Raw genomic sequence first — 15070 nt, forward strand, 5'->3', positions numbered from 1 at the left:
CAGGCCTGAACTCTTAATATGTACAGATGTTCCAAGTCTCTCCCAAGCAAATAGTATTAGTTGCTCTGAATTTTATGATTACATTGTGATTTGAACAGATGACCAACAGTGACTCTAATGAGATTGCAACAATATATTTGGTGAAAATAACAGTTTGTTTGTATCCTCTGATGAAGCAATATCTTCTTATTGAAATACTCCATCATGTTTATAAAAACAAATATTGTGAGACAGATGTATTTATTCCAATATTTGCTTAAAGCCTTTGTTAAAGTACCTTTATTTACTTACTGTTACATGATTTAACAAAGTGATATACGAAATAAGGCAATAGGGTGGGAAATAGTATAATCTTATTCTCAGTTTGACACTTCGAATTCTTCTGTGAGTTCCATGGGCTGATAGCATAAGGAAGAAAAGTGAGATCCTTTCTGGAAAATTAGGGCGAAGTACACAGTGAGAAAAAAATTTCTTCTTTCTTCATTGCTTGTTTTTCTCATATTTAGATGTTTGGTTCGTCTTATGTTGTCAAAGTTCATGGCAGAAAATGAAGAGAAAAGGTGAGTCTATTTGCAAAACCATTTTCTTACAGTGGATATATTGTACAAATGGTGTAATATTTTCTTGCTGGGCTTATTTTCTTGCAGAGTAATCAAGAGATTGGTTTCTCTGCTAGTAAAAAGTCCACCCAGATGACTTCCAAACTTGACCTAATGACATCACATAGGAACATCTTTTCTACTTGTATAATCTTTCCTTTAATTATTTGTGTTTTGCCTTCCTCTTTTATTAATGCGTAAGACTGTGAGCTGTTTTTGATGGGGAACGTAAACTAAGCAACCTCTTTAACTTTGATGCTAGGATGTGATATCTTTCAGAAGTTCTGAGTGAGAACTTCAGAGTGGGACCTCCCTTGCTGAAGACTAGCCACTTCGCAAATGGTGTGTTGGCTTAGAAGTAGGAGAACTGTACTGCTGGATTTTGACTGTCAAGAAAACAGCGTAGTGTCAGTGGGGTTTGAAGTTTAACCTGCAGCCCCAACAACTGGGAAAATCTCCCGCTGCACTTCTACAATGACCTTCACTGCTGTAGATAACAGAACTTCTTGCAGGCCTTCAGTACTCTTTCTGCATCTTCAAATGCCAGATGTTTCTAATGCCTGAGATGTTTGTCAGGGGAGGAATGATGACATCCATAATTACGGAGATGTATTTCAACATAAATAATGTGTTCCATTGTAAGAAAGTTAATCAAACGTTTTCTAAAACTTAGTTTTTCCTCCATTCCAGAGATGAAGATATCAACTCAATGCTGACTTACTTGACCTTGGGTATGCTTTTTTGTTTACATTTTCTGTAGTTCTTCCATCTGTGAACATTTTGTGATATGATTAAGTCTAAACCAACCAAATGTTTAGACTCTTTATTTCGGTCTACGTTCCCAACTTGCCACTGAAATCAGTGAAAATTAAAACTGGAGATTCAACAGTGTTGTGAAGTTGGGTATGTGGTGTGAAGTGCTACAGGTTTTTGCTGTGGAAAGCTTGCAGGCTAGTGTTGGGAAACCTGTTTCTAGTAAAGCCTGTACTTGGGAGCTTCTCTCAGACAAAGGGGCAGTCTCTTCTAGGCAGTTTTCCTTTAATCCTTCATAAGGCCATGCATGCAAATAACAGATATTTGGGTACAAGCCACAGCCTGGGTGGCCTCAAGTGACAGTCTCCTACTTTGACTGCATTGGCAGGAACAAAGTATCTTTAGTAGCAGAGCTACCACAAAACGAAGAAGTTTGGTTTTGTAAACTGAATTACCAGCGTACCTTTCTACTGGCATTAATTAAATGCCAGTGGTGGTCTTCGCTGTTCTAGCTGTTCAAAAAGGAACATTTTTTAAATGAAGTTAATGCTTCATTTTTTTGCCCTGGAAGGCTTAGAAAACTACAAGAAGTAACAGTAAATTGCTGAAAGACAGGAGAGGCTTGTCAAAATTGGTTCCCACTGTTAAGTTGTGCTGTCCTTTGAAAAAGAATTGTCTTGTTTGCACTGGAAGAGGTACAGGAGTTTTACGGAGGACTTTTCTCTGTCAGAAGAAATACTTAACTTTCACTAAATCTTTTTTATCCCTCTGTTCCTATCTTGGACAAGAAAGTGAATGAGATTGTAGAACTTTTTCTACACTAGCCATTCTTACTGCTACCAGGAGAAGAGAATAAAGACTAGAATTAAATTAATTAAAGGTTCCTTGAAGAAAGGCCTCAAACCTGTTATTAAATTTTAAAACCCTCAACTTTTTGTGAAATTAAGTAAAACTCATCTGCATTAGACTTTGGTGTCAGTAAACTTTGAAGAGGCAGTACTTGTTGGCAGCCTTATATATCTTATCTAAAATGCTGTTTGAGGCACCTTTTGATGTTTTTTATAAGCCTCTCTGGTCAAGCATATTAGATTTAAGTTGTGAGAATAACTCTTCATCAGGAATTATATGGGAGGTTTGGAAACCTGTGTTTTGTAGTGTAGTTATTAGATTTGGAAATGTTTTTATTCTGCTCAAAAAGTGTTACTTACATATTGAACAACATATTTTCTGCAGCTCGCAAGAGACTTGCTGAGTCTTTCACAGAAGAGAAATTTACAGGGGACATGAGGATCCTTGAAGCTCACTGGTTTAGAAAAGTTGGTAGGTTGCACTCTCAAAATCTAAACTGAATCCCCTCCATCTCCACTTAGCCAGGCCTTAAGGAAGAAAGAAGTGTTTAAAGATGTAGTAGTTTTATAAAACTTGTCACCTTTGGCAGTTGCTGCCTTAACTAGTCTTAAAGTTCTGCTGCATTTTCTGTCTTCTGAAACTCTCTGATATGACTCATGTTTTAAGTCAGTTATCAAGACAAATACTCACACAAGCTCTATTTGACTGATGGCACAGCTGATAATTATTCCCTTCACCACAGGAATTGTTGTATGTGTCTGTGATACAACTCTTCATAGTTCACTATTTTTCTCTTAGCCCTTTGCTACCAAGACTCTGTTACAGAAGTAAAATTTAAGATCAGGCAAATAGAAAGGATAATGGTTTTCTTCAATATCTGAAAACAAATGCTGCTAAGAGCAATAAAAAAAACTTACTGCCAATCCTCAGTATGCATATCCTCATGTAGGCAAAATAAGAGTTAGGAAGTTCAGATGAGTGTACTGGTGTGATTGGTGCAGGATGAGCTTACCTCTGCCACCCAGATAGACTGTCTTAATTAGTCCCTTAAATCAGCAGTCTGGAGTTTGCCTTGAACTACAGTATATGAAATCTAAATGGCAAACATTATCATAGATAAAGTGTTTCCTAGTGGGAAATGCAGCTCCCATGGAGCTGTCCTAAGCCCTATCCTAGTGTGTCTCTGGATTCTCGCTTAGTAGTCTTTGTTACACTGTTTTGGTAAAGGAGTCAGTGCATTTGCTGTCTATAAATAAAAATATAAGTATAGGGTAATGGGTTGAAGCAGTTTTTCAGATTCTTGCTTCTGCCAGAGCATACAGGAGAGAAAATAGTTGAAATCAATAATAGAAGACATCTGCCATGATGAGCTTTTGCACACATCCTCACAATGTAGCCGTGCTCCAATAAAGAGGAGTGAAGGAGAGTGAGAAGCAGCAGAGGTCAAATACAGTAACATGAGTGTGAATGGAATCTGTGCTGACCATGACCTTTCCAAGGCAACAGTCTCACAGAATAAACAATTCAGACACTACAAAAACATGTCCTAGGGAATAAATTAACATGAAAGTTAGGATCTGCAAAGTCACTGTAGAATCTAAACATTTAATTGGGTCAGATTCTCACACATAAATCATTTGATTGTCTTTAGATGTCTCATCCATTTACTAATCAGAATTGTGTGTTTAATTGCCATGTACTTGACCCTGCTGGGGTAAAATGGAGAATGTTTCAGAATGTGGGATTTTTTTTCCTTTTTTTAAATTTGTCTTGGGAATATTGTTCAACACTTACTCAGATACTAGTTTTGTTTACTGACATAAGAAAATGCTTCTTCCAGTTCATGCTCTTGTGGGTAGGGTATATGGTAGAATGGATAATTGGTTATGATGAAATTAAGACAAAATTTGAAAGCATGAATAAACTGTTTTAACAAATCACTAATAATGGTGTTTCCTACTGTTGTTAAATGAGCTGTTGATTATATTTTGATTAAGAAAGTGAATTTTAGAATGTGAACTGCCTATTACTGGAGATTAGATGAGCATGCCTGTAATGTTGAAGACTTTTATTCTAGTCTCCATTTTTTATGTCTTTGCTAGCTTGGAACTTAGCTGTACAGTTCAGGGGCTGCCCTGAAAAGATGAGGGATTTTTTTCTACTGTCTTTCAAGGTATGTACTTTTGCTAGTACTATCTCTGATTGAGGAATACTGTCATCTGTCTAGTTCTGTTAGAAGTTACATCCATGTATAAAGTATCTGCTTGGAGACATGCTTGTGTGCTCTGAAGATGGTGCACTTGTGTCAGAAGGAGATTGACTTGTAATACAAAATGTAAGCATTATTGTCATACTATATTCTGTTGCTTAAAAATGTAATAAGAAACTGAGACTTCAGTGAGAACTTTCTAAAATAAATGATGTTTGGAAACTGTATCATTAATACAAACATGTTAAGTACTCAAGTCCTGATCTCCATACAGAACTTCTACCAACACTGTCAATTTTGTATGTGTTTGTAGAGAGGGGGACTCCAACACTGCTTTACACTTTATATTTAAGTAATCTTGTGTAATTGTATAAGTAAAATTGCAAAATGAATATATACTATTCATGACTGATTACTAAAAGTGTCATAGAGGAGACTCAGCAATCATCTGTTCATGAGCAAATTGCTTTATATGGGCAGAATTCTCATTACCTTTTCCTATTTTTGGTGTCAGTTGTCCCAGTTTTGTCCTTCTGACAAAGCTGTTCTAATTGCTCAGAAGACATGCCTGTTAATGGCAGCTGCAGTTGATCTGGAAATGGGGAGACAACAAGTAACACCTTCTGAACAGGTAGGGCGTTGCTGTGTTAACTGATTCTGTATGTATCAGTGTAGCGTTTTTTCTTTTGATTTCGAAGTCTTAGTTTTTTTCACTCAGAACAGGATATTGAGAATGTAAGCATGAGAACCTTTCATAGTTAATTGGAATCAATGCACCTAGTGCTTTCCAGACAATTGTAAATGTTGGATTTCTGTAAATTAGTTCTCTTGACTTCAGTGGATTTGAACAAATTTATATCAGCAAAGGGCAGTACTTTTTGTTAGCAGAATTTCAGTCTACCTTATATATTATGTAAGGAGTCTGCTGCTAAACATTGGTTGGTCAGGCAGATAATTACTGCATCTTTAGGATTATGCCATTGCTGAAAGTAGTTATCAGTATGGTTGTGATAAAGCTCACAATTTTTTTTTGTTTTTTATGCATACATCCTTTTTTGGGGGTGTTGTACTTACTGTGGTAAGAAGATTAAGGAAAATGTACAGTAGTTTTGAAGGAAGTACGGAAGTCTGCTGCACAGTGATTGTTGTAGAAACTTACTTTTGTGAAGACCAATGCACAGCAATTTGTGTTCTGGGATTTAGTGGTTTGTCAGTCTCAATAGTACTATTTTATGCTTGGGAGCTAAAATAAATGATGTCCCACAGGAACCCGTATGGTTCTTTCTGGGCCAATGGAACATTCAGTGTGAGGAGGCTTTGTCTGAGGTGTGGAGGTCTTTGAAAAAAGAGAGAGAACCACCCCACCCCCACCCTGCCCCCCCCAAAAACCAGTAACTGATGTAGATTATGTACTAATTAGGTTGATTCTTAACTTATTTTATAGTTAGGTATAAAGATCCTGTTAGTTGTGACATATATATTCCTTTCGCTTTTAAAACTATGACAAAAATAACATCTTAAATTTTGTAAAATAGACAGAGCTTTTGACTCAGGCCCTTCAACATCTCCAGGCATGCAAGGAGATATGGAAAGTTCTGAAATTAACAGGTAAGCTACAAAGTGTGCCTGTTCAGCACAAGTAACTCTTAGACTTAGTCACCACATTAATGAAAAATACAGGGCATATGGAATTGCTGTCTCAGCTGAAGGGTGTTGAAGCAGATATATGGCAATATGGTAAAAGAGCTGGCAAAGCTAACTACTGTTTTTTGTATGTTGTTTTATTGTATAGGTGCTGTGAAGTGTGGAACAATCTTTCAGAGTGAAGTTGGGTTGGCTGTTCTGTCTTAAATCTTAAGAAACGCCAAGCTTTTTGATCTAGAGTGGAGTCACTCTTAGTTTTACTAGCCTCTTTCCATATAAGGCATTGCAGAATACAGAAAGTCCTGCTACCACCCTTTGAAGTGCCAAAACCCATCCTCTGTTCCCTGACTATTCCATGTCAATTTAGATCAGATATTACGTGGAGACTGGCATGTTTTCAGCTGACAGCTGAGATGCTGAGTGACTGTTAGCCTAGAGGATGCATGCTTCACTTTTTGGGTAGTATATTAGTAGAAAAATTCCATTAGACATTCCTCGTCTGGCCTGTAGTCTGCTTTCTTTTCAGTTATAGGTTTGGGACACCATGGAGTTTCCATTGTAAGATGCATTAGTATTTAACTTCTGTCAAGAAATTTACTTGCTGGTTTTTTCCCCCTTAAAATTTCAGAATGAAAGGTTCATTATATGGCCTGGATTTGGGATTCTCTTTGTTCTTTTGCACTGAAGGAAAGGTAGCTCAGGAAGACTTCTTCCCTTTTAAATTTCCATCTTTAAAATCCCAAGGGGTTGATTATCTCAGTACAGGAACGTATTGGAGTTTCTCCTGCAAAGCTTTGTGGAATGGTAGCCTGGTGCTTCCTTCACTCGTCCACGCATTAGCTAAGGTCTAGTGAAAAGCCTGTTGCCCTGGAGGAATCGGAGAATGTCTTTTAGATGTAAAAACAAAGGTCTTTGTGATAGTTCCGTAAAGGATTGTTTGGCATTTGTATCAGGTTGACACCTTCCTAGCAGTTCTGCTGTTCTGCCACCCTTGTTCTGTGTTTAAGGATTTCCTGAGGGCTTTCCTACCAGAAAGGGGACAAGTCCTGTAGAAAAATTTGAAGCTGATGATAACTTCTTTCATAAGCTGGCCTTCTGGTACCTCTTTTACCTATCTATGAAAATGGCTTCCCTAGTAGCTATTACCTTGCCTAGGAGGGTTGCATGAATTTAGCCAATTACAGACAATCCAGGTTTTTTGGGGGGCGAGGCATGGTGGTTGGTGGGGTTGTGCTTTGGACATCTGAGGTTTCTGTCCAAGGCTACTTCAGAGTTCCACTTACTCTCCTGTTAAATCTGAGTACCTTGATGGTTTTCCTGCCTGTTGGAAGCAAAATTTATACCTTATGGTACACCATGTGGCTTTAAGAAAATAAATCATTACATACAGGCAGTTCTGTCTCTTCTGTAGGAGATTTTGCTAAAGACCCAACGGACACTTTGTTGCTGCTTTATGAATTTGAAGCAAGATCCAAACTGAATGATCCAACACTCCACAACCTTATGGAGTCAGTATGGGAGCAACCACAAACAGAGGTCAAGACGCTAGAAATCATTGCATGTAAGGACTGCATAGTTCTTCAAGTCATGAAAAACAGTTTTTGTTGCTCTTTCCTGTTCATTTGGGGTGAACAGGATTATCATGCATTGTGCAGCATGCAGAAAATGGGTCTAACCATATATATTTTGTCCTAAAGCAAAGATGCTTAGGATCTCAGCAACATTAGGAGATCGGTATTTTGAAATACCGTATTATGTGGATGATGAACCAGAAATTTGTGACATCCTTCCATTTCTAGACCGTGAGACATTTGTATAGATTGTGAGTCTGGAAAAGATTATTCAGATAAACTTTTACAAGCTCCAAACTGGCAAAGGCCAGAGAATGACCCTAGCAGATTCACACCCCAATACAGAAGTTTTAGGATGTGGACTTTGGATAGATACACAGTTTCCACTTAAAGTTAGTGTAGTTAATTTTTAAATAGCACTTCTTTATGCTGTACCATACTTCCATCACAAAGTTCTAGTCATGCGTCCTTGAGAATCTAGAGTAGGATCCAAGGAAGATGAGTAAAATTTAGAGCTACTATGGCACATCTTTGCAGGGGATTCTATGGACTGCATAAACACCTCCTTATCTCCCTTGTCTTGAGGGAGTATGCACCTGGGCTTATAAACACCATACTGACATCCTGCTCCTGCCTAATTTTTCTATCCAGATTCTTAGGTTCAAGGAGACAAACAAAACAATACTCTTTATTTTAGAAACCTCCCCCCAATATTTTTGGGTTGCTGCACCAGAAGTAAACAGTAGTGTGTACATGTAAATTATGAAACCTACTGTGCTTCTGCCTTGTAGTCCTCATTGATGAAGTGCACAGTAGGAAAGTAGTAGAGAAGCACTAGCTTGTGACCAGCCCAGGCATTAAGCAAATCTCATTTCAGTTGTTTATCACAAGGAATCTGGCAACATGCTATCATTTATTTTAGTGAGCAATGAGATTAAAGTCTGGCTCCAGTCATTTCTTTCTTCTCTATTTTCTTTTGCATTTAAGCATTAGCAATGGAATCTCCAGCTCGGTATCCTGTACTGTGTAAGAAAGCTCTCAAGAGTGCACTAAATCTTCACAGAAAGCAGCCTGTCATTGATGCTGTGAAATTTAGGTTAGTGTTATCACATAGCTTTGCCATGAGCCTGTGACTGGAAATGCTGACAGAGAATAAAACCTGCAATTTGAAAAAAGTGGATTTTAGTTTATGTGCAAGGTTCCACTTCTTGCTGGCTAACCAGTGTGCCTCTTAAGTATGACTGTCTAATGGTTGTGTTAACTGCAATTTATTTACCTGGCATATTTTCTGAAACATTCATATTTCCAATAAATGAATCAATTGAGGAAGAAAAATGAAAATTGGATCCAGAAGAGGTCTGTGGCTGTTTCTTATGAGGAAGGTGTTCATTTCAAATGTTACCCTGCAGTAGTGAACTAGGTATTTCAAAGACAATGAAGTGAAGAGGAATTAAGGGCTGAGAAGAAAGCCATGAGTTGTAGTTAGTGATATGATGCCATAGTACATACATGATTTATTTTGCTGGGTAACTGGCTCTCTAACAGCTGTACCTTATGGAATCTGAAAAACAACCTGGTATGTGTCCTTCTTTCTCATTTGTGTCCCATGAAGGATTTTTTTTCCTCCTTTTCAAGTTCCTTGCAGTAGCCACTGGGCAAAGGCAACAGTTAATACTGCCTTTCTCACTTCAGCTGAGAAAGACAGACCTGTTTTCAGAAACCATGTATTTGTTACTGGTTTTCTGTGGATGCTGACTATTAGTTCTTGTTGGTGAAGTTAGAAAAGGTACTTTTTCCTCGCTGTCATGTGTACCACCCTAGAAAATATTATGTCTTTCCTTCTGTGTTACTTTAGAGCCCAGCAATGAAAATAATGAAATACTTGCTGCTCTTGGCTCTCTTTTTGCATAGTTTGTACGAATGAGATCTGATACTAGGAAAAGATGTTTCTGCTATAAGAATGTGAGTGTAGTAAGCACCAAGGTGGACATGTCTGTCTGACAATCATAGAGACGTAAGTTAGTGTGCTGCTGATACTAAAAAGAAGCTGTTTGTGCACTTGGTATTTATTGTTTCCTCTTTTGCTCTGTTTCAATTCTCAGCAAATGCCTACATAGTTTGATTAATCTTTCTTTGCCAACTGGACTAACAGACTTGGATGCCTGTGTACTGCAGGAGGTGTGGCACTACTTTGAAGATGCTCTGAGTGTAGTTAGCAGCACAGTAAGTAGAACAGGAAAACAAGGGATTGGGAGATGATTCTGAGCACATTTTTTAAAAATTCTCTCCAGAATGAGAATCATTAGTAGACTGAACATTGCATAGTGTTATATATGGAGCAGCTAAGACTTCTTCAGTAAAAGATACACTGAAATTACCTCAAAAGAAATGCCTCTTGGATACTTATGACTGAATTATGAATTTCCCTGGATTTTGTAAGGGCTTTTTTAGAGACATCTAAGACCAAATTTACAGTGCCTATTTTAGAAACATCTTGAGCTAGAACATCCATCTTTCTTCCTCTTGCTTTCTACATTCTTATGCTGAATATAGTTTTTTAAATGCAGATTACTTTTCCAGATCAGTTTAAAGCCAGCTAAAATTTGGATACTGGTCCTGCTTTTTTCTCAGCTCTGTTTTGTTAAATGTATTTGGGAACTTATTATGTTACTATTTTTTCCAAATGACCTAGAACTAGATTCCTGTGCTGTCAGTACTTGTGGCACCATGTGTCTTGTTTCTGTGAGGACAGGTATATGGAGAGTAAAATCTTTCAGTAAGCATTTCTGCTGCTCCTTTCAGGCCTGAAGCATAATGCTGTACAGTGAAGGCAGTTGTACTGAGGAAGTCAGACATTTCTACTTAGAATTTCATAGCTAAAAATCAGTTAAGGAGCATTCCTGTTCAGGATTAATGAAACCAATACTATGATTCATAGCTTCATTCTGTTGCATGGCTGTTTCTTTAGTCAGGTTTGAATGTCTCTTCTTTTATAGAAGTGGCATAAATATATGCTGTTCCTGACTTCCCCCAAAATGTGTCCACATTTGTGCCTGCCTTTCACCAAAGTTCTCATCTATAACTTTGATAATGTTCTTGTTGAGGGATATGAATGAAGTGTTAATGTGGACTGATACTCATAACAGCAAAACTTCACAGTACTAGAAGGCCTTCTTTTGCAGTCTTGCTCATGGCAGCAGGTACTAATTGGTACCATGCTAGGAGGTGGACACTGGGGCATTACATCAGTTCATTATCAGTTAGAAAGCTGGTACACCACTCATGATTTATACCTCCTATTCAGAAATGGATGTTGCAGTTCAAAAATTCACTCTGCACCCTCTTACTTAGGATGAGAAGTATCTATCAAAGAGGGAAAAGAAGTCCTTCCAGCCTCCCCTTAAGGATTTGCATGGCAAATAATTGCTTCTGCTTCCCTTCCCCAACTGAATCAGTTCCCCACCAGGTTCAAAGTATTGTTGGGTACTCTGGCTTCCGTTCTGCAGTTATAAGGGCAGCTTTCACTCTGGCAAGCCATTGCCACAGCGCATAGAGAAATTCTGAAGACGTAAGAACTGCTGCTTCTCATCTGTAGTGAGCAACTATGTCCTGCCATTCAGTACTATTTGGATAAACTGGAAAGTACTGCGGCAGCAAGCTCAGCCTGTCTGCAGACAGGCTGTTGGAAAGCATAATTCCATTCTAGTATCATTCCCAGTCCCACAGAGTTGTATTTTCTGACCTACCAGTAGGTAATTGCACCATGACTTACCCGTGTTAGAAACAAGCTGTTTGAGAGTAGTGCAGATGAGCTGTGAAGTACAGGATGGCTCTGAAGGAATTGCCCTTTGCTTAGGAAGAAAAAAAAACCCCAAACCCAACTGTTTTCCCACTTTAAAACTGAACTCTGATGCGCTCTTCACTTGTCAGGTTTGAAGTAAGAGTATTTTCTGATGAGCTGCTGCTTCTTTGCTACTCCAGGATGCTTACCCAGAGACGGAGATCCTTTGGTTGATGACAAGAGCCTGGAATACAGGAATATTTCAGTATACTGTTGGTAAATATAAGGAAGCTGAGCAGTGGTGTGGATTAGGAATGCGTTTGCTCAATCACTTAGGGTCTCTGAAGAAAAGCTACGAAGGCCACGTAAGTGTAAGCAGATGGATTTGAGGATGGGGGATTGGATGTCTGGCCTGAATTTGAGATATGGATCTGGGTGAAGAAACCACTACAGATGATCTTTAAAGAGTTTCAGGAGAAGCATGGTACTTAAATATTTTGGGAGAGCTTGATGCCAAAAGATTTTTTCAAAATGAGGCCAGAAGAGTTTTGATAGACAATAGAAAAAGTAATGTAGTGTCCTTTTACTGGAAGGATCATTTAAATGGCTGACTGGAAATAAACTTCTGACTATTTGTGGCCATGGGAGAACCCTTGTACCTTGCCTGCTTTCACTAAAGTCAAACTGCTGTACCCGTTTACTTAAATCAGCTGTTGTATGAATACTTTCAGGCTTGGTTTCTGGTATAATCTAGTGTCTTATGAATAGGGTTTAAGCTGATGTGAATAAAATTATTAAAGCTCATCTTTTCAGGTGTAGCTTAGCTACTTCCTGTGAGGGAGAAATTTCAGGGCTAGTACCTCTGCAGAAAGCATTGACACTTTTTCTTATTCTGTCACAAGTAAGCTTCTCTCTATGGTTTTTGGCTGGTGCTCCTACCTTGATTGCAACACAGTACAGCCTGGCTGGTGTATGCGGTCATCATTCGTTGTCTTACGCACGAGCTGGGCAATCAAGAGCTGGTTGCAGCTTTTATACCATTTTAAGTACATCAGTTAAGACAATAAGAATTGAGATCACTCCCTTCCAACCTCAACCGTTCTGTGATTCTGTGAATAGGTTTATTCACTGATATAAAACTCGGCAATAAACTATGCTTTATGTCAGTATAAATAAAACCACCTTTGTTAGGTTGCACTGATTTAACTAATTTTAATTAAACCACTGTATTTAAATCTGTGCCAAAGTCTTTACATCAATCTGAAATTTTAGGTTTAGAAGCTGGTGATAGTCTCCCACCTATTCCCTTGCTTCTGTTCCCTGTCACTTTGTTGTATTATCTAGTTGAATGATACAACTTTATCCATCCTTGTTGACAACTATGGTGCTTATATTCTCCAGATGATTGGTCTTTATAGTGAGGTTCTGGACAAATTGGACAGAGCAAAACGGTTTCTTCCAAATGAAGAAGAATAATGACAGCCACAACTGCAAAAAAGGAGGACAGCAGTTTCTCTTGGAAATGTTCTGCTGAATGAAAGAGGCTGTTAGCTCTGTGAAGGCATGGGGTCATGGGAGCAGTGGAGAAGAAACCAGGATCTCCTTCTTGTTGGCAGTTAAGTTATGTACTTTTTAGGAAGTGTTTGTTGAATAAATTGTTTTCCTCTAGAGAATAATTTTCATTCTCTGGAGCTATATAACAGTTAGAAATAAATACTTAACTTTTTCATGAGATGTGTCTGCTGTTGTGTAACAGGTTGGTTTAAATACCTGATTTTAGTAGTAAATGGCAATGAGAACAATAAAAGTATTCCAAGACCAGGCATCTCCTCTGGATGTCATAGCTGCCTTGCTACATAAATATTTATCAGATTGTTTAGTTCTCACTCCATTTCAGTAGGGACAAGAATTCAGAGCTGTTTGCCAGTTTCACAATTTAGAATAAAAAAGAGCAGGTACTATTTAGCTCACAGAAAAAGCTAAAACTTTGACTAGGTACTGCTGTTTATAGACTACTCCAGGCAGATGCTCAGCAAGTAGGCCTAATCAAAGTTAATCCTATTGGATGAAGCTATCGGTGAGAACTCGGCACCAAACCCCAAAAAACCAGTTTGGCTGGAGACCGGGCTGATAAGCAGCTGAAACTGCATTAACACAGCAGAAAATCTGACTACAAATCAACCACTTCACACTATAAATATCTGCAGCCATCAGCTCCATAGGAGCTGGCTGCGCTGGGGTGATCTCCCCTTGAGTAGGGATGCCTCTCAAGGTTACCCCTTGAGGCTGAGAGATCCCTTACCTGACACCAGGCATCAGTGGGTTGGTAAGTGACATTTTTTGCATGTATGTAATGTTTAAGATATGTATAGTAAGCTTAAGTGATAACCTTTTTATCCCATACTAACTTTAACTGTAGTAAATAGTATTGACCGCCAATCCATCTGTACTTATTAAGTATTTTACATACCCAAATTTACTGATTAAAACTCAATAAACTAAAGTACTAGATCAGATCTGTCTGAGTGATCCCTCACTCTTCTTGTGCAACAACTACTAACTGTAACACGCCAGTCACAGTTCATCATTGTGGTGGTTTGACCCTGGCTGAACACCAGGTGCCCACCAAAGCTGCTCTATCACTTCCCCCTCCTCAGCTGGTCAGGGGAGAGAAAATATAACAAAGGGCTTGTGGGTTGAGATAAGGACAGGAGAGATCACTCACCAATTACCATCATGGGCAAAACAGACTCAACTTGGGGAAAATTAACTCAGTTTATTACCAATCAACCAGAGTGGGGTAATGAGAAATAAACCCAAATCTCAGAACACCTGCCCTCCTCCTCCCTTCTTCCCGGGCACAACTTCACTCCCGGATTCTCCACCTACCCCCCCCAGCGGCACAGGGGGACGGGGAATAGGGTTTACGGTCAGTTCATCACACGTTATTTCTGCCACTTCATCCTCCTCAGGGGGAGGGCTCATCACACTCTTCCCCTGCTCCAGCGTGGGGTCCCTCCCACAGGAGACAGTCCTCCACAAACTTCTCCAACGTGGGTCCTTCCCACGGGCTGCAGTTCTTCATGAACTGCTCCAGCATAGGTCCCTTCCGCGGCGTGCAGTCCTTCAGGAGCACACTGCTCCAGCGTGGGTCCTTTCCACGGCGTGCAGTCCTTCAGGAGCACACTGCTCCAGCGTGGGTCCCCCATGGGGTCACAAGTCCTGCCAGAAAACCTGCTCCGTGGGCTCCTCTCTCCACAGATCTGCAGGTCCTGCCAGGAGCCTGCTCCAGCGCAGGGTTCCCACGGGGTCACAGCCTCCTTCAGGAACCCACCTGCTCCGGCGTGGGGTCCTCCACGGGCTGCAGGTGGAGATCTGCTCCACTGTGGACCTCCGTGGACTGCAGGGGGACAGCCTGCCTCACCATGGTCTTCCCCACAGGCTGCAGGGGAATCTCTGCTCTGGTGCCTGGAGCATCTCCTCCCCCTCCTTCTTCACTGACCTTGGTGTCCGCAGGGTTGTTTCTCTTACATGTTCTCACTCCTCTCTCCAGCTGCCATTTTCCATCTGTCCCAACTTTTTTTTCCTTCTTAAAAATGTTATCACAGAGGCATTGCCACTATTGCTGATTGGCTCGGCCTTGGCTGGCGGTGGGTCCGTCTTA

The 15070-nt window shown here is 39.7% G+C and overlaps 1 protein-coding gene across 7 annotated transcripts in view; it reads left to right on the forward strand.

Moving 5' to 3' along the window:
* The window catches only part of TEX11 (testis expressed 11), a 34298-nt gene extending 21160 nt beyond the window's left edge, over positions 1–13138 (forward strand). For 3 of the 7 annotated variants that reach the window (XM_069811335.1, XM_069811337.1, XM_069811336.1), the window contains 11 exons: positions 507–560; positions 1290–1330; positions 2586–2672; positions 4304–4374; positions 4925–5041; positions 5946–6018; positions 7466–7615; positions 8613–8721; positions 9728–9848; positions 11607–11771; positions 12808–13138. In XM_069811335.1, coding sequence (XP_069667436.1) covers positions 507–560; positions 1290–1330; positions 2586–2672; positions 4304–4374; positions 4925–5041; positions 5946–6018; positions 7466–7615; positions 8613–8721; positions 9728–9848; positions 11607–11771; positions 12808–12882 — 1063 coding nt within the window. In that variant the 3' untranslated portion in view covers positions 12883–13138. Of the gene's footprint in view, positions 1–506; positions 561–1289; positions 1331–2585; positions 2673–4303; positions 4375–4924; positions 5042–5945; positions 6019–7465; positions 7616–8612; positions 8722–9727; positions 9849–11555 lie in introns of all 7 variants that reach the window. The other 4 variants (XM_069811338.1, XR_011329500.1, XM_069811339.1 and 1 more) reach the window with 4 other exon arrangements.
* Positions 13139–15070: the final 1932 nt, after the last annotated feature.

Source organism: Haliaeetus albicilla, chromosome 23 (genome assembly GCF_947461875.1).
Source record: "Haliaeetus albicilla chromosome 23, bHalAlb1.1, whole genome shotgun sequence".
Taxonomy (NCBI): Eukaryota; Metazoa; Chordata; class Aves; order Accipitriformes; family Accipitridae; genus Haliaeetus; species Haliaeetus albicilla.